This window comes from Panicum virgatum, chromosome 8N, assembly GCF_016808335.1.
Source record: "Panicum virgatum strain AP13 chromosome 8N, P.virgatum_v5, whole genome shotgun sequence".
Lineage (NCBI taxonomy): Eukaryota > Viridiplantae > Streptophyta > Magnoliopsida > Poales > Poaceae > Panicum > Panicum virgatum.
This window is the reverse complement of record NC_053152.1, coordinates 47,412,927-47,431,950: the sequence shown is the minus strand read 5'-3', so window position 1 is coordinate 47,431,950 and position 19,024 is coordinate 47,412,927. Positions and strand designations below refer to the sequence as shown.

At 46.9% G+C, this 19,024-nt stretch overlaps 2 protein-coding genes and 1 pseudogene across 2 annotated transcripts; 1 reads left to right on the top strand and 2 right to left on the bottom strand.

Moving 5' to 3' along the window:
- Positions 1–2,010: 2,010 nt before the first annotated feature.
- Positions 2,011–4,538, bottom strand: LOC120685166 (agamous-like MADS-box protein AGL65). Its single transcript, XM_039966991.1, has 10 exons — positions 4,354–4,538; positions 3,894–3,953; positions 3,782–3,800; positions 3,621–3,685; positions 3,506–3,521; positions 3,342–3,403; positions 3,057–3,153; positions 2,837–2,887; positions 2,601–2,731; positions 2,011–2,485 (listed from the first exon to the last, which is right to left on the bottom strand). Exons 1-10 carry the CDS (start codon positions 4,536–4,538, stop codon positions 2,011–2,013), a joined length of 1,161 nt encoding a protein of 386 aa, XP_039822925.1.
- A 6,021-nt stretch (positions 4,539–10,559) lies between these two features.
- Positions 10,560–13,937, top strand: LOC120685165 (pollen-specific leucine-rich repeat extensin-like protein 3). The gene is made up of 4 exons (XM_039966990.1): positions 10,560–12,057; positions 12,165–12,515; positions 12,706–13,154; positions 13,314–13,937. Exons 1-4 carry the CDS (start codon positions 10,560–10,562, stop codon positions 13,935–13,937), a joined length of 2,922 nt encoding a protein of 973 aa, XP_039822924.1.
- A 1,681-nt stretch (positions 13,938–15,618) lies between these two features.
- On the bottom strand, positions 15,619–17,823 carry LOC120685952 (annotated as a pseudogene).
- Between the last annotated feature and the right edge of the window lie 1,201 nt (positions 17,824–19,024).

The following is a 19,024-nucleotide window of genomic DNA, read 5'->3' as shown; positions in this document are numbered from 1 at the left end:
AGTATTCAGGGTGTCAAAGGCAACTGAAATGAGCCATGGGGTACCCTTATATAGAGTGGAGAGAGTTACATAGCCGTTGGAAGTCCACTGTAGAAAAACCGTGAAAACCGGAAGAACCGATGGGTGTCAGATTTGAGGCGTCGGTTCAACCGGTCTCTCTGTGTCCAGATTGTAGCCGTTGGGGTTCTGACACAGTATCCAGGCTTGCGTCAATGCACCGGTGCATGCTCCGTAGGGGCATCGGTTCAACCGGTGCTGAAGAGTTTCACTGACCAACACAAACAAGCTCTCTGGAACATAGGACGTCTAATGCACCGGTGCTTTGATTCTGAACCGTCGGTTCAACCGGTGCTGAAGAGAAGTTGAAGTCCACCAAAACATGCTCTCTGGAACAAGGCACATCTAATGCACCGGTGCTTTGATTCTGAACCGTTGGTTCAACCGGTGCTATAGGGATTTCTGATTTGATATCTGCTGGCATCCAGAGAGATAGTCCGACAGGGCGTCGGAACTTCCGGCAAGCATCGGATGCTCCGATGCTAGGGGCACCGGTTTAACCGGTGCTGCTGTTTTTCTTTGTTTTCAGCTGAGTTGACTTGGATTCGACCGTGACTTTGATTGTTTCTTCTTCCAAGTGTTGTGTTGATTTCTATTGACCATCTTGGGCTGTTTTTGAGCGAGTGTGCATGATTTCTAAGGCCAACTTAATTTTGATCAAGCTACTAACTCATGAACCCCTCTTAATAGTACGGTCAAGAACTAAAAACTATAAACCCTATCTAAATCAAGTGTCCTTCATCTCCTTATGACACTTGAGACTAGAAAGGTCCTTAATCTTTAGAAAAGAGTCCTTGGCACGCATGGTTGTTCCGAATTGAGGGGTCTCTTTTCACATTCCATATGAGACTTAACTAATCATTAATATTTCCTTCAAAACATACGTTAGTCGCATACGGTTGCCATTAATCACCGAAACTTACCATTAGCATCTATCGGCCTAGATGCACTTCATTAAGACACTCGAGCGGCACTCCACAGGTCCTGAGTTCGAATCCCCATGGGAGCGAATTTCAGGCTGTGGTTAAAAAAATCATCTTGCCGGTCCCGTGTGCCAAAGCATTGGTTAAGAGCCGGCCCAGGTCGGCCTGAGGACCGTGTATGGCCCAGGCAATTCCCAGGGGTTACGGTTCCCAGTGTCAGGGCGGGGCTGGGGTTCGGGGATTTTCTCGGTCGGGGAAGCCGAGGCTTCTTCTTAGCTTAATACCGGTGGGGCGGTCTTTCCCCACCCGGCCGAGTTTTTTTTATGAGGATTTGCACATCCAGCAATAAACCATGATGCTGCAAGAAATACACTTCTTGTGTTCTATTCATTTTTTTAGCCCATTATTATTTTTTGGTTTTACACAAAGAATGAATGCCTTGAAACTAAGTGCCCAATTCTTTTACGGCAAGCTATACCGCAGTTTACATAATAGATGAACTCATACATACAAGAAAGAATTGGCTACAATCAATATATACTTTACATTGACAATTTCCCTATACACCAATATTTCCAGCACATTTCGCACTGCTGATTAATTTAGTGATTTAAGTGCGATAGCGCCTTTCGGGGAGCAAAATTAGTTCTGGTGTCGCCATAGGATCATCAGATCATGACTTGCTGGTGCTGAGAGGGATCTTGCTTAACAGCGGCGTGATCGAACGAGGCAGGTGCTAGAGTTGTTGCTGCAGGAATCTGATGATGGTCAGAGATTCAGTCATGGCCCTAAACAGGAGGCCAAAATATATAGATCAAATGCAGAAGAAGAAATCACATAATTGTTCGATAAGAAAGTTTGTTAATCTAACAGTATGTTGTTAATTAGAAAAGAACGAAATTTCTAAACAGTTTGACAGAGGTGAGATGATAAACAAAAATTCAGTCATGGACTCATGGTACTGGACAAGAGGCTAAAACTTTTAGATCAAATGCAGAGGTAAAAGGATCATTTTCAGCTGCATAATTCCTTACAGTAATGGCAAATGCAAGTCGTTCTTGTGTACGGGCACTTGCATGAGCTCGGACATGGAACTCACTTGTGCAGAAGATGGCTGTTGCTGCTGGTGATGCTGCTGCTGCTGATGGTGGTCGAACATGGCCGCGCCGCATGCTGCCGATGCCCAGTTTTGGAAGCTTGCCTCGTCGCCGGGCCTGGGCATGCCAAAGTGGCCGCCGCCGAAGTCGATGCCCGCACTGCCGTCGTGCAGCTCCATGGCGTCCGGCCTGAACATCCTTTCGTTGAAGAGGCTTGTGTCGAAGGGCGTGTACGGGAACTGTGCGCCCAGGTGCGTCAGGCACTCGGCTTGGCCGAAGTCCGGCGGCTGCTGGTGCACCGCCGGCTGCCCATGCTCGCTGCCGCCGCCGGTGTCCGTCGATTGCTTGCTCATGCTGAAGTAGCCCGGGTAGCTCTGCAGCGACGTGCTCGTCGAGCAACCGATGTCCCTGTGCGAACAACAGCTTGCTCGTCAGTTAGAACAGTTCAGTTCAGGAGAGGAGAGCATGGCAGGTAACTGAGTGAGTGAGCATGAGCAATGCGCAGTTTTGGACTTGAGCTCACCTCTGATGAAGCAGGCCGGAGTCGTCTGGTAGCATCATTGTTTGCTGCCCATCAGCACCGCCGTTCTGAAACCACGACGAAGGGCCCGGGTCACCGGTCAGTCCCAGAGGCAACTGCATGTCGGTCTGGAACTGAAAAGTGGTAGGAAGACACATCGTTATCAGACATCTGAACCTGAAAAGGCTTTGATATGCGCCTGAAAAACCTCTAGTAAGTCTGAAGCTGAATCTCGTTACCTGAGCAGCAGCACACTGCAGGCCGATCAGGTGTTGCTTTGCGAAGTTCTCCTGAGAGGCCCAAATCAATGCAAACGTTAGGATTATCAAGTGACAACATTGACAGTACTGAAATTTGTACTTACAGTGGCAGTGGCAGTACCTGACTTACATTTATACTTGAGATATCATACATTGAAAGCGAAGTTAAGAAATTAACTAGAAGGCTAGGGATGCCTACTTTATGGATTCGGATGCGGTTAAGAGATTCTTTGAGTGATTGCTCCATTCCTCTTATGTGATCGATATTCTCAATCTTCTCAGGATCACCCCAATAACTGAAGAACAAATCGCCCTGCTGTTACACTTCTCTCATTTTTTGCCCATTGTTTTTATGATAATGCACTTAAGTGAACAATCAAGCCAGCACTAAATGGGAAGATTTCAGCAGATATGCATCCATATAGCATTTACAGAATAGTGAGCAGAATATGTTATGCTTCTTGAGTGAGTTAATGCTATTCACCTGAGGCGCTTTTGAACGTCTGCCATTTGACATTGCAATGAACCGATATGGCTTGACAACTCCTGTCAAATTGTTGAACCCAACAGCATTAGAAACAGGAGGAAAGAAGAAAGAAATTACAGAACTTGCTCGTCCTAGCTAGTTGTCGATTCGTTGTGCTATACCTCGACTGTCTGACCCCTGCAACATATTCAGAGACAGAGTGTGAGTAACAATCTTGGCAATTGGGTATCTCTGCTACCATGAGGTTTCTTTCTGTATTTAAAACGGCAGAATTACCCAGAGCCTAAGAAGTCCTGAATATTTACATCGTGGTCTAGCTTCTTGAAAGTCTTCTTCAGGGCCTTTTGAGAACAGCAAAGCAGATCATTGAGGTCATTCTGAAAAAGTGTGATGGTAAGATAACTGCGTGGACAAATCTATTAGTTGAGACCGCTTACTTCTAAACTCTCCAATTTCCTGTTCAGAGGAAGGAAATGATTGCCAGTTAGCAATAGTATATTTTCAGCAATCAACTGCATATGCTTAGAAGATTAACAGCACACGAACTACCTTTTAGCCCTTTCCTGAGGGGTAAGCTGCGCATATTTTGCTATGACTTCCTCAATGTTGCTGCAAACAGAAGAATGTATCAAGCAAGACATGCAAGCATGATTAACAATTCAAAATGCCATTTGATTTCTTTTGTTTAACAAAAAACATTCAACTACCTAGGCAAGGATTTTCTGAACAGAATAAATTCGTCAAGCAGATTGACATTTCAAAAAGAAACCTAATAGTATGGAGAGAATTCAGAACAGAAAAAAGACATTCATATATAATTATAAATCACTTCTTATCATTGTTATCTTGGTTTGTTAAAAAATGAAAAAACTAACCAACCCAAATGTTAAATTCAGAACAGAAAGTGAGTCATGTTCATAAGAATTTTGCAGGACATACACGAAAATGTGAGCCGGAAAGGCGGAAACCTAGAAGAAAATCAGCACCAAACAATTCAGGGATCACGTACCTCTTCTCGCCGATGCAGACGGTCGGCTTCCCCGAGGGCGAGAACATGAGGAGGATGAGATCAATGTCGCACAGTATGGACAGCTCCTTGGCCTTCTTGAGGATGCCCGACCGCCGTTTCGAGTAGGTGACCTGCCGCCCGCTGCTGTTCTCCAGCTTCTTGATCTTCAGCTTGACCCTCCCCATCGCCGCCGGCCGGAGATCGCGATTCTAATTCCCTCCTCGTCGGAAGATCACGCCGGCCGGCCTAATTCCGCCGCCAATCGCAACGCCGCCCGTCGTCCGATCCTCCACGACGATCGAGTTCTCCGGACGATTCCAGCACCGAGCAAACGAATCGCGCGAGCTCGACGATCGATGCTTGGAACATGTAACCTGCTAGCTGTTCTTTCCTTCTCCGTGAGGCGGCGAGACCGGGAGCCTGCTTGCCGGGAGACGGCGACGAAGGGATCGGTGATGTTTAATGGCGAGGACGAGCAGGAGGCGATCGATCGGTTGCAAGGAGGAGGAGGAGGAGGCGGAGGCGGAGGCGGAGGAGGGATCGAGCCAAGAACCGGCGAAATCGGCCGTTCTTGGGTCGATCGGGCGGGGGCGGGAGAGAAGGGGACGAGGAGAGAGAAGAGGGGGGAGAGAGAGCGGCTGGCTGTGCGTGGAGGGAGAGAAGAGGAGGGCACAGAGAGAAACGCGCGGGAGGAAGCCGGTTCCGCAACTCAGCAAACGCGTGGGTAACTAACCAAACCGATCATATAGATAGGTTCTTGTTTTTTTTTTTCACTTTCCTACTGCTAGTGCTATACTGCTATTTCTCTATTTATCACGTTTTTTTTTCTTTTTTTACTCTCTGCTTTTTTTTTGTCTAACTCTATACTATGTCACTTGTACTTTGTTTGAGTTCCTCGATAGACCATTTTGTTGCAAGGGTGCATGCACTCCTCATGTGGCTAGGTTAGGGTAGGAAAAAGAATCATGCACTCCTCATGCCAATACACGAATAATGCGAAACAGTGTTCAAAATTTCGCCGAAATTTCGGCGAAATTCGCTGATTTCGGCCCCTCCGAAATTTCAAAATTTCGGAAATAATAATTTAAATATATTTAAAAGTATTTTTAAAAATAGTCTAAAAATGAATTTCGGCCGAAATTTCGTGAAATTCGCTGATTTCAGCCATGTCCGAAATTTTTTCTCAAACGAATTTCAAAACCCTGATGCGAAATTTTCTTTTTCCCTGTGCTCCTCCTTCTCCATCTCCATAATTTCCTTCATTTTCAGGAATTTACTTGGTCATAATGTTCTTGTCATCTTATTTTCTATAGTAATGCGCATAGCGATCAATGTCCAAATTTCACATTAATGTCACTTGATTGACCAAGAAATTGCCGATCAAAGTAAATTATGTTGCATCGTGTCAATAGAAATTGAGGAGGGTAGGAAAGAGTCAAGGGCATAAAGGACTTTTGTGCATAAATTTCATACTAGTATGGAGCACCGTATCAACATAAGGACAAGTTTGATCCAAAAATAAAAGTTGAGGGAGTAAGATTGATAGATCTGAAAGTTAAGGGATGGAAATTGTGTTTTAGGGCTAAGTTGAGGGACCACAATATCTACTTTGCAAAAATGATTCTACCCCTTCATAATCCAACCAAACCCTTAATTATCTTTTGCTCAAAGATATATAACATATGAGCCCATCTCTTTTGAGGCTGATCTATAAAATTTGTAGAGCATTTACCATCTGCATGCGTGCCAGTTCAGATGAGTGTTAGGCATTGACAGCTCAAGTTGTGGCTAATTATAGAACAAAATACGTTTTTAGGCACTCTCTAGTTCAGATGACTGACTTGTAGACAAATTAAATTAACATTAAAAAAATTGCATGTACATATATAACATACATGAAATGACTTGTTCCATTTATCTAGGATGAACACAAACATGAGTTCAGTGGCCATGCCTTTTAATGTTGTAAATTAATACTAACCTCTATAGGAAATTTAGCTAGGGTTACTGTAACTTTTTTTTTTTGAAACAACCAGGTAGGAAGGGTTACCGTAAGTTGTACTTATGAAAAGTGAAAACATGATCTTGAAGTTGTCTCTAATGAGAATACTTGTCTTAACATGCGCCATGACGTCCCTTCACGCAGATCATATAGTGTTGGTTCTAAGTTTCAGTGGCATTTATTATGGGATGAATAAAAGATATGGCCATTCACAAACCTATTTTAGGCATAAAAAACTAAAGTTGAAATTTCGGCATGAGTAGTATACAATACTATAGATTGTTATCGTATAGAGTTCCACTCCAGTTTCAGCATCAGCTCTTGTTTATTATTTGTACTTGCACTAATATAGGTAGTAACGTCATGCTAATTCAATCAAATTCAGCAATTTATTAACTTTAACAAAAATGATAAGGTTTGAAGAAATATATCTAGACAACTAATGTGCGTGCATGTTTGGAATTTGGATTGACAGATCTACAAATTAACTTATGTTGATAATGTGCTTCATCTTGAGGAGATTGCCTACTTCGACGTTTGGAACCATTAATGAAACGTAGGAGCTTTTGCGCATGATGACTAAGTTTGTAGAAGTTGCATGCATGCTCTCAGGAATGAGGACTTCGTAGAGGTCGAAGGAGACACAAATGTGAATTGCTACGAGGCTAGCCAAACATGATGAACGGAGAGATAATACTACATAAAACATTCCTAAGGATGGGTAGAATGCTCATTTCTACTTTTCACAGCTATAAATGTGAACATTTGCAGAAATAGATCTAGACCTGCACCTAGAAATGACTTTCTAGTCATGAGTACCCGCGACTATGAATGCATTTCCAAGGTTGGGTCTTCCCTTCACCAGCAGCTGGAAATGCATTTACACCTAGAAATCGATCGGGCCAGGGCGGGAGAGAGAAGGGGACGAGGAGAGACAAGAGGGGGGAGAGAGAGCGTCTGGCTGTGCATGGAGGGAGAGGAGAGGAGGGCAGAGAGAAACGCGCGGGAGGAGGCCGGTTCAACAACTCAGCAAACACGCGGGTAACTAACCAAACCGACTAGATGGGTGGGTTCTTGGCTTTTTTTTTCTTCCGTACAGCTAGTACTATACTAATATTTCTTTATTCATCACATGTTTTTACATTTTTTCCCCTTTTCACTCTCGTGATTTTCCCCCTAACCCTATACTACGTCTCACTTGTATTTTGTTTGAGTCCCTCAATCAATAGAACATTTTTTTTGTTGCAAATCTATAACTCAGGTATACATTGAATTATGTATGGCTGAGTTATAGATTTGTGTAGATACAGATAAATCTATAACTCAGACATACATTATCAATGAACATGAAATTTTTACACTACTCAAGCATGTAATGAGTAGCCACTATAACAATTTCACCATACTTGGACCACAAAAACTGTAGCTATGAATTAATTATAAAAATATATATATCTAAAGCTACAGCAAAAATTTTATACTAAAGTATACCATATCGTATGTTCACTGCATAGATCTACTTATGTGGAGTCCAACAAAATTGAATTTTCTATTTTATGATTTTTGTGATTTACTATGAATTCTCAAAGATGCAGCTAAAATAGATGTAAAAGAAAAGGATAAAAAATAAAAAACAGCTAGGGAGGTCATGTGTCTGGTTTTAAGAGATGAGGGAGAAACTATGTCTGATTTTATAGTTGAGTGAGAAAAAACAGATTTTTTTGAATGGTTGGGGGGAGGTGAAGAGGATATTTTCCTATAACATACGAGCCTATTGTCAGACCCGGAGCAACGAGGCTGGTCATAGCATAGAATGTTGTAGAATAAGAAATAGTTCATGGATGTACCTTACTTCTATTGTAACTACACGAATATGCGTAGAACTAGCTGAAGTACAAGGAAACTACCCGACCTTATCGGAGTAAGACTCCAACAGTACTTGGCTAGGACTTTCCATGTAACCCTGTCCCCCCCAGAGTATATAAGGGCACAACCTCATACAACCTCTAAGGCAATACAAGCAAGCACACAGGACGTAGGGTATTATGCACCTCGCGGCCCGAACCTGTCTAAATCCTTGTGTTCCTTGCACCATCGAGTTCCCGAGCTAGTCGATCTCTTGCCTACAATCCTATTGATAAGGGTATCCCTGAGCAGGCTTGGCGGCTAAACACCGACACCCATCTCTTATGAGGCGGATCCATAAAATTTGTAGATCCTTTACCACCGAGCATACATCCATGTTCTATAGTTTTGATGAATGTTAGGCATTAACCATTCAAGTTTGGCTAATTATGGAACAAAATAAGTTTGTAGGCACTCTCTGGTTCAGATGAATGACTTTGTAGACAAACTAAATTAACATTAAAAAATTGCATGTACATATATAACATACATGAATGACTAAGATATGAAATGATTTGTTCCATTTATCTAGGATGAACACAAACATGAGTTCGGTGGCAATGCTTCTTAATGTTGTAAGTTAATAATAACCTCTATAGGAAATTTAGCTAGTATTATTGTAACTTTAGGTACTTTCTATACAATATGGTCAGTTATCTCTAATGAGAATGCTTGTCTTAACATGTGCCATGATGTCACTTGCGTAGATCATCCATTGTGTTGGTTCTAAGTTTCGGTGGCATTTATTTTGGGATGAAAAAAAGATATTGCCATTCACAAACCTATTTTTGCTTAGGATTGACGGATCTACTAATTGACCTATGTTTATTATGATCTCACATATTGAAACAGAACTGATGATATCCAAACATTTCATAAAAATTGAGCAACCATGGATACTGTATTAACATTGAAGCCAAATTAACTCACAATTACACAAACAGACCAGTGTGAGGATACGATCAACCATAGTAACATACAGTCGTGCATCATCTTGAGGAGATTGGCTATTTCAGCGTCTGGACACCGTTATTGAAACGTAAGAGTTTTTGCGCATAATGACTAAGTTGTTGAAGTTGCATGCATGCTCTCAGCAATGAGGACTTCGTAGAGGTCGAAGGAGACAAATGTGAATGGCTATGAGCCTAGCCACCAACATGATGCGCAGAGAGATAATACTACTTAAAACATTTTTCAGAACAGATTAAATGACATTATTGGTAGGGGATACTAGTGGTCGAAGTAGACTGCTCGCTCTTGCTTTTCGCAGCTATAAATGTGAGCATTTGCAGGGATAGATCAATACCCACACATGGAAATGACTTTCTAGGCGTGGGCTAGCTCATCAGCCGCATCTACGAATGCGTTTCCAAGGGTGGGTCATCCCTTTACCTGCAACTGGAAATGCATTTACAAAGACAGCTGATGACACTAACCGCTTCTGCAAGTTTGATTTCACCACATTTTAGTTTTTTCATATCAAATTTTAAAATTTTAAAGTTTGCTTCTTCTTACCAATATTCATATACTCAAAGTTCGTACACTTTTTTGTTTTTTCTGTTTATTTTTTATGATTTTTTTGTATTTATTTTATTATTATTATTTTATTATACTAATTATGTTGACATCATATAATTTTTGTTCGACAGTAAGAATGATTTGTTCTTGCATGCATAAATATTGTTTAATCTTTTATTTGATGAACACTTATTTGCTCACAATATCCAAGTATTTCTTCGAAGCAATAAAAATTATCTACTATTAAAATATAATTCAAAATATAGTTAAGTGTCGCTATCCGAAACTTAATTTGGATGTTCCATTTTTTATATTTATTATGGATTTTTTTAAAAAAAAACTGAAACACTTTTTTGTAGGTGCGGTGATGTCATCAATCTAATGTTTTTTTAAAAAAAATTCAAGTATATATTCTTGAGGTGACATCCATGCATGCGTATTACACCGTAGCAACGACATGGTGCTAATCCAAGCTTTTCCTACACGCATGCATGCATGCAGGAAAAACAAAAAACAAGAAACAAGCATGCAAGCGAGCCAGAGAGAAACACCCGGCGGCCGCTCGCGTCGCATATTCGCATGTGGCCAATGGCCACGAACGCTCTCGATGGGCGTTTCCTCCCCCGCCGGCCCCGCAAATGCCGGCTAGCCAGCCACCGCTCGTCGTTCCCCACCGTCCCTGGTCCCCATATAACACGCCACCAAGGCAGGCCCTTGGTCCTCCTCTGTGCCCCCCCCCCCCCCCCCCCCCCCCCCCCCCCCCCCCCCCCCCGGCCGTGTCATGGACCCTCCCCTCCGGCTCCTCCCCGATGGCCGCCTCACGGCGGCGCTGCTCCTCCTGGGCGCCTGCCTGTCGGCGTGCAGCGTGCAGGCGGTGACCAGCGCGGAGGCCTCCTACATCGCCCACCGGCAGCTGGCGGCCATGAAGGAGGCCGGCGGCGGCGAGGCCGGCGACCTCCCGCCGGACTTCGAGTTCGACGACCGCGTCGGCGCCAACTTCCCCAACCCGCGGCTCCGGCGCGCCTACATCGCGCTGCAGGCCTGGCGCCGCGCCTTCTACTCCGACCCCAAGGGCTTCACCTCCAACTGGGTCGGCAACGACGTGTGCAAGTACAACGGCGTGGTCTGCGTGGAGGCGCTGGACGATCCCAAGCTCACGGTGGTCGCCGGCATCGACCTCAACGGCGCCGACATCGCCGGCTACCTGCCCCCCGAGCTCGGGCTGCTCACCGACCTCGCCTTCTTCCACATCAACTCCAACCGCTTCTGCGGCATCATCCCCAAGAGCATGGCGCGGCTGTCGCTGCTGCACGAGTTCGACGTCAGCAACAACCGCTTCGTGGGGCCCTTCCCCTTGGTCTGCCTCGAGATGTCGTCGCTCAAGTACCTCGACATCCGCTTCAACGACTTCGACGGCGAGCTGCCGCCGGGGCTCTTCGACAAGGACCTCGACGCCATCTTCGTCAACACCAACCGCTTCGTCGGCCACATCCCGGAGAACCTCGGCAACTCCACGGCGTCCGTCGTCGTCGTCGCCAACAACGGCCTCACGGGGTGCATCCCCAAGAGCATCGGCCGGATGGCGAGGACGCTCGACGAGATCATCTTCCTCAACAACAGGCTCGACGGCTGCCTGCCGCTGGAGATGGGCCTGCTGCAGAACACCACCGTCGTCGACGTCAGCGGCAACGCCCTCGTCGGCACGCTGCCGGAGCAGCTGTCCAACATCACCAAGCTCGAGCAGCTCGACTGCTCCCGGAACGTCTTCACGGGCATCGTGCACGAGTCCATCTGCGAGCTCCCGGCGCTCGTCAACTTCAGCTTCGCCTTCAACTTCTTCAACTCGGAGGCCGCGCCGTGCATGCCGTCGGAGAAGGCGCTCGTCAACCTCGACGACCGGGACAACTGCCTCGGCGCGCTGCGGCCGGCGCAGAAGACGACGCTGCAGTGCGCCCCCGTGCTTGCGCGCCCCGTCGATTGCAGCAAGCACGTGTGCGCAGGGTACCCGACGCCGTCGGGGCCGCCGAAGCTGCCGGAGAAGCCACCGATGGTCAAGGTGCCTCCGGCGACGCCCACGCCGACGCCCACGCCGCCCATCAAAGATGAGCCGGGGAAATCACCACGGCAACCGCCGCCGCCAAAGTCGGAGGGCCCACCCGGAAAATCACCCGACGTACCAGCAGGGTCTGCTCCGCCACCGCCGAACTCGGCCTGGCTCCCGGTGACACCGGAGCGCCCTAAGGCGCCACCACCAAAGTCACAGCCGGAGTCGCCTCCAAGCGCGTCACCGGCAAAAGAAACTCCTCCACCGGTGGCATCACAGCCGCCACCCGCCAAGTCTCCGCCTTCACCAGCACATGTTGCCTCACCACCCCTGCCCGTGAAGTCTCCGCCTCCACCAGCTCCGGTGAGCTATCCTCCACCTCCGGTGAAATCACCTCCTCCACCCGCCCCGGTGGCCTCACCACCACCTCCAGTGAAATCACCTCCTCCGCCGGCTCCGGTGGCCTCACCACCACCTCCGGTAAAATCACCTCCTCCGCCGGCTCCCGTCGCATCACCACCACCTCCGGTGAAATCACCTCCTCCACCGGCTCCAGTGGCATCACCACCACCACCAGTGAAATCACCTCCTCCACCGGCTCCAGTAGCATCATCACCGCCACCCGTGAAATCACCTCCTCCACCAGCTCCAGTAGCATCACCACCGCCACCCGTGAAATCACCTCCTCCACTGGTTCCAAAGTTATCACCGCCGCCTAAAAAACCACCTACCCCGGTACCGGTGGCTTCTCCACCTCCAGTGAAGTACGAACCACCGCTGGCTCCAGAGACTCCGAAGAAGTCACCCCAAGTCTCTCCCCCACCTCCTCCACCAACTCCAGTCAAACCCCCTTCAACTCCAGTCAAACCCCCTTCAACTCCAGAGAAGCCTACTTCTCCATCAACTCCAACCAAACCACCTTCAACTCCAGAGAAGCCAAAACCACCACCATCACCAGTGGAGACCCTACCTCCTCCATCAAAGTCATCACCACCGCAAGAACCAGCTAGCTCACCACCTAAACCACCAAAATCTTCGCCACCACCTGCGCCGGTGATATCATCACCTCCTCCAGTGGTGAAGTCTTCACCACCACCAGCTCCTGTGAGCTCACCACCGCCTGCGCCTAAGGCATCACCTCCACCTGCTCCTATCAGCTCACCACCTCCTATGGTGAAGTCTTCACCACCACCTGAACCGGTAAGCTCACCGCCGCCTACACCAAAGGCATCACCTCCACCTGCACCTGTGAGCTCACCACCTCCTGTAGTGAAACCTCCACCTGTTCCTGTGAGCTCACCACCTCCAGTAGTGAAACCTCCACCTGCACCTGTGAGCTCACCACTTCCAGTAGTGAAACCTCCACCTGCACCTGTGAGCTCACCACCTCCAGTAGTGAAACCTCCACCTGTTCCTATGAGCTCACCACCTCCAGTGAAGTCTTCTCCCCCAACAACACCAGTTAGCTCACCACCACCAATTACGCCTAAGGCATCATCTCCACCTGCTCCTGTGAGTTCGCCACCTCCAGTGGTGAAGTTGTCACCACCACCTGCTCCAGTCAGCTCACCACCACCTCCGGTGAAGTCACCACCTCCACCCGCCCCTGTGAGCTCACCTCCTCCCCCGGTGAAGTCTCCACCGCCAGCACCGGTCAGCTCACCACCACCTCCAGTAAAGTCGCCACCACCTCCGGCACCAGTGAGCTCGCCGCCACCTCCAGTGAAGTCTCCTCCTCCACCAGCACCAGTTAGCTCTCCACCACCTCCAGTGAAGTCACCTCCTCCACCAGCACCAGTTAGCTCTCCACCACCTCCCGTGAAGTCTCCTCCTCCACCAGCACCAGTTAGCTCTCCCCCACCTCCAGTGAAATCTCCTCCTCCTCCAGCACCGGTTATCTCTCCTCCACCACCAGTAAAGCCATCGTCACCGCCTCCAGCTCCAGTAAGCTCACCACCTCCAGCGGTCGCCTCACCCCCGCCAAAGCAAGAAGAAGTAACATCATCACCACCAGCGGAATCCCAACCTCCACCATCGTTTAATGATGTCATCCTCCCACCCATCATGGCCAACAAGTACGCATCACCGCCACCCCCTCAATTCCAAGGGTATTAAGGGCCATGGAGAGATTGATGATGAGGAGTGATTGGAACAGTATATAAGCAGACAACAAGCACACATACACAGCTGCATGTAACCCTGCTTTTTGGCGCCAATGTGTAAGCATACCTGTATGAACTGCTCATTTTGTTCCTATGATGCGCAAGTACATGTACACATCTATGTATGTGTGCATGCGTGAACTAACTACATGAGGCAACAAGGTGTAAGAGACATGGCCGATCAACTTGATTCTTGATGCCTTGTACTATCGCTAGTTTTTTCTGAAAAAAAGGAAAATGTTTTACTTAAAAAAATAGTACGAGCGAGAAGGAACAAAGTTACAAGGTTATTTGGATTTGCTTTAGTTTGTATGGTTTATTATATGTTGCTAAAATGATGTATATGATCCATGTATGATGATTATTTCTCACAATTTTAAATGGTCTAGTCCTTATGAATTCAGTTTTTAGAGCATGCATGTACTTAATTGGGTTTTATTATTTTTGTTGGAAGTGACTAGCATATGATAAATCAACTCCCCCTCTCCCTCTCTACAAAAAGAAAAATAAAAAGAAAAATCACAACTCTCTCCTAGTGAGTGGCTATAGAAAGCACCGACCACAATGTGAGCGATAGAGGTGAGCTCCACAATAGTCATACTGAATTAGGGGAAGCTAGGGCAAAACTAAAGGACACGCCACTTTAACTGGTGACTGAAATTGAATGTGATCTCCATAATAGAGTTTGCCATATATACAACAACAACAACAACATAGCCTTTTTTCCCAAGCAAGTTGGGGTAGGCTAGAGATGAAACCCGAAAGAAATAAGTTCAAGGTTCAGGCACATTGATAGTTATTCTCCAAGCGCTCCTATCCAAAGCTATCTCTTTATAGATATTCCAATCCTTAAGGTCTCTCTTAACCGACTCATCCCACGTCAGTTTAGGTCTACCTCTATCCCTCTTTACATTATCGACCCGCTCAAGAACCCCATTACGCACCGGCGTCTCAGGAGGCCTTCGTTGGACATGTCCAAACCATCTCAGCCGATGCTGGGTAAGATTCTCCTCAATTGGTGCCACTCCGACCCTATCCCGAATAACTTCGTTCCGGACTCTATCCCTCCTTGTGTGCCCGCAAAACCACCGCAACATCCGCATCTCTGCTGCACTCAGTTGCTGGACATGTCGCCTTTTTGTAGGCCAACATTCAGCACCGTATAGCATCGCTGGACGAATTGTTGTCCTATAGAATTTGCCTTTTAGCTTTTGTGGCACCCTCTTGTCACAAAGGATGCCAGAAGCTTGCCGCCATTTCAACCAGCCAACTGAAATTCTATGCCTAACATCTTCATCAATGTCGCCATCCTTTTGTAGCACTGATCCTAAATACCGAAAAGTATCCTTCTGGACCACCACTTGTCCATCTAGACTAACGTCTCCCCCCTCATGCCTAGTCGCGCTGAAATCGCACATCATGTACTCAGTTTTGGTCCTACTAAGTCTGAACCCTTTCGACTCTAACGTGCGTCTCCACAGCTCTAACTTCCTATTAACTCCTGCCCTACTCTCGTCAACTAGCACCACATCATCAGCAAAGAGCATACACCAAGGGATCTCACCTTGTATATCCCTTGTGACCTCATCCATCACTAAAGCAAATAAATAAGGGCTCAATGCTGACCCCTGGTGTAGGCCTATGTTAATAGGAAAGTCAGTGGTGTTGCCATCACATGTCCGGACAAACGTCGTCGCATCCTTGTACATATCCTTAATGAGGGTAATGTACTTAGTTGGGACTTTGTGCTTCTCCAAGGCCCACCACATGACATTTCTCGATACTTTGTCATATGCCTTCGCAAGGTCAATGAAGACCATGTGCAAGTCCTTCTTCTGTTCCCTATATCTCTCCATCAATTGTCGTATTAAGAAAATCGCCTCCATGATTAACCTTCCAGGCATGAACCCAAATTGGTTTTGGGTCACACTTGTCACTCTTCTTAGGCGATGCTCGATAACCCTCTCCCAAAGCTTCATCGTATGGCTCATCAGCTTAATCCCACGGTAGTTAGTACAACTTTGAACATCACCCTTGTTTTTGAAGATAGGTACTAATATACTTCTCCTCCATTCTTCCGGCATCTTGTTTCACCGAAAAATGAGATTAAAAAGCTTAGTTAACCATACTATTGCTCTATCTCCTAGGCATCTCCACACCTCAATGGGGATACCATCAGGGCCCATCGATTTACCTCCCTTCATCCTCTTCAAAGCCTCCCCGATCTCTACCTCCTGAATTCTCCTCACAAAATGTCTGTTGGTATCGTCAAAAGAGTCATCTAACTCAAGGGTAGGGCCCTCACTCTCCCCATTAAACAACTTGTCGAAGTACTCTCTCCATCTATCCATGATCTCCTCATCCTTCACTAGCAGTCGATCTATCCCATCCTTAATGCATTTGATTTGGTTGATGTCCCTTGTCTTCCGCTCGCGGATCCTAGCCATCCTATAAATGTCCTTCTCCCCTTCTTTCGTGCCTAGCCGCTGATACAGGTCATCATACGCCTTACCCTTTGCTACATTCACAGCTCGCTTTGCAACCCTCTTCGCTAATTTATAGCCCTCGATGTTGGCTACACTCTTGTCAAGGTGGAGGCGCTTGAAACACTCCTTCTTCTCCTTAATAGCCCTTTGCACCTCGTCATTCCACCACCAGGTGTCTTTCCCCTCCTGTTTGCCTCCCCTACTCACGCCAAACACCTCTGAGGCCACCTTCCGAACACATGTTGCCATCTTTAGCCACATGTCATCTGCGTCTTCTCCTTCTTCCCAAGGCCCCTCACCTAGCATCCTTTCCTTAAACGCTTGTGCCGCTTCCCCTCTAAGCTTCCACCACTTTGTTCTCGCAATCTTGGCACGTTTGTCCCGGTGGACACGTACACGAAGACGAAAGTCCGCCACCACAAGCTTGTGTTGAGGGACAACACACTCCCCAGGTATCACCTTACAATCTAAGCAATCACGTCTATCCTCCATCCTAGTAAGGATAAAGTCAATCTGGCTCGAGTGTTGTCCACTACGAAACGTCACAAGATGGGATTCTCTCTTCTTAAACACGGTATTCGCTATCAACAAGTCGTAGGCTAACGCGAAGTTCAACACATCCTCCCCCTCTTGACTCCTGCTACCATACCCAAAACCCCTGTGCACTCGCTCGAACCCTACATTAGTCGCACCCACATGGCCGTTGAGATTTCCTCCTATGAAGAGTTTCTCGCTGGTAGGCACGGTACTAATCATGCTATATAGATCTTCCCAGAACTGCATCTTGGTGCTCTCACTAAGGCCTACCTGAGGGGCATAGGCACTGATCACATTCAAAACCGAATCTCCAACTACCAACCGGATTAGGATAATCCGGTCGCCTTGCCTTCTAACCTCTACGACTCCATCCTTAAGGCTCCTATCAATCAAGATGCCTACACCATTCCTACCCGGAGTTGCTCCCGTGTACCAAACCTTGAAGCCAGTATCCTTAACCTCCTTCGCCTTCTAGCCCTTCTATTTAGTCTCCTGAACGCATAGAATATTTACACGCCTCCTAATTGCTACATCAACTAGCTCTCGCAACTTACCCGTTAGGGACCCTACGTTCCAGCTACCTATATGAATCCTAATTGGCTCGGCTAGCTTTCTTACCCTTCGCACCCGTCGAGGGAAGTGCGAAGACCCTTGCTCATTTTTCACTACACTCGGGCGTAGATGTAGCACGCCATTCAGGTGACGACCCAACCCTTGCTCACTTATCATCGTACCCAGGTCATGATACGACGCGCCCTTGGGGGGATGGCGACCCGGCCCTTGCCCATTTATCACCACACCCGGGTTCCGATGTAGCGCGTCGCTAAGAGGGTTACGCCCCAACGAGTTTCTTGTGGGTTTCAAATCCATTATAGTGGCTATTTTTATGCTGGTTTGCCAAAACCTAACGCAACTCTCCTCCTTTATCTGGGCTTGGGACCGGCTATGCTGAGACGACTCAGGAGAGAGAGTCTTCCCGTCAGCATAGGTGAAGTTAGAGTTTGCCATATATAAGTTGTTAAATGTACAACTAAAATTGTGGATGATTGTTAATACCGATTGTTCGATATAAATGACAGCAACATACGGCAAGAATGAAAGAGTGATATAAAATATTTAATATTGAAACCTCTGCTATAATAACCATATTTGTCAGAGATTCAAGCAAAAATTTTCAAGCAATGGAATCGAAGTGGGATGGCTCGATCCAATTAACTTGTGATCTAGCCATTCTGAGTATGTACCTTATACTTGCTTCTTAGGATGATTGTCTAAACTCTCATCGGCCCCCTTATATTAAATTGGCAAAATAGACAATGTCGTCCTTGAACTTTTTCTTTTGGGTTAAGTTCGTCCCTAAACTCTTGCGAAGACCAATTTAGCCCTCAGACTCTTGCTCTCCTATTCAATTTTGTCCCCCCATCTAAGCTGAACGTCCATGTTGGCGTGCCAACTCAGCCAGCCATGTCTTAGGATTTCGATACGCATGTTTAAAGTCCATATTGGCCTTGCTATTGTTTATGTACAACCTTGGCTCTCTCCCAGGCACCTTATTACCATTTAGCAGCTCACTGCACAACCGGCTCTTCTGGCCTTCCCCTTCCCTCTTCCATTTCCCTTCCCTCTCCTCTATATATTTGGAGGTTCATGCAATGCTCAGATTTGAACGCAGGCCAAGCAGACTCATGCTCTACTTGTTGGAGGACATGCTGATAAGTTATCTTGTATTGGTCAATAGAGAAACATGTATTTACATAATTGTTCGGCTCATCTAATTGTGAATAGGGCTACACAAAATTGTGGTCGTGCTGCTGCTGAGTCCCCTCTGGTCCAAACTAACCCTACCAGCAGACCCTGGGGGCGGCGACCGGAGAGTTGGCGGGAGGGGGCGACGAGCTGCTGGGAGGGTGGTCAGAGGTGACGAGCTGGTTGTGGACTGTGAACGGCGTGGCTGTGGTGGGCTCACTGCAGGGAGGGGGAAGCGACCAGGCAGAGGTCTGGCTCAATGTTGCTCCTC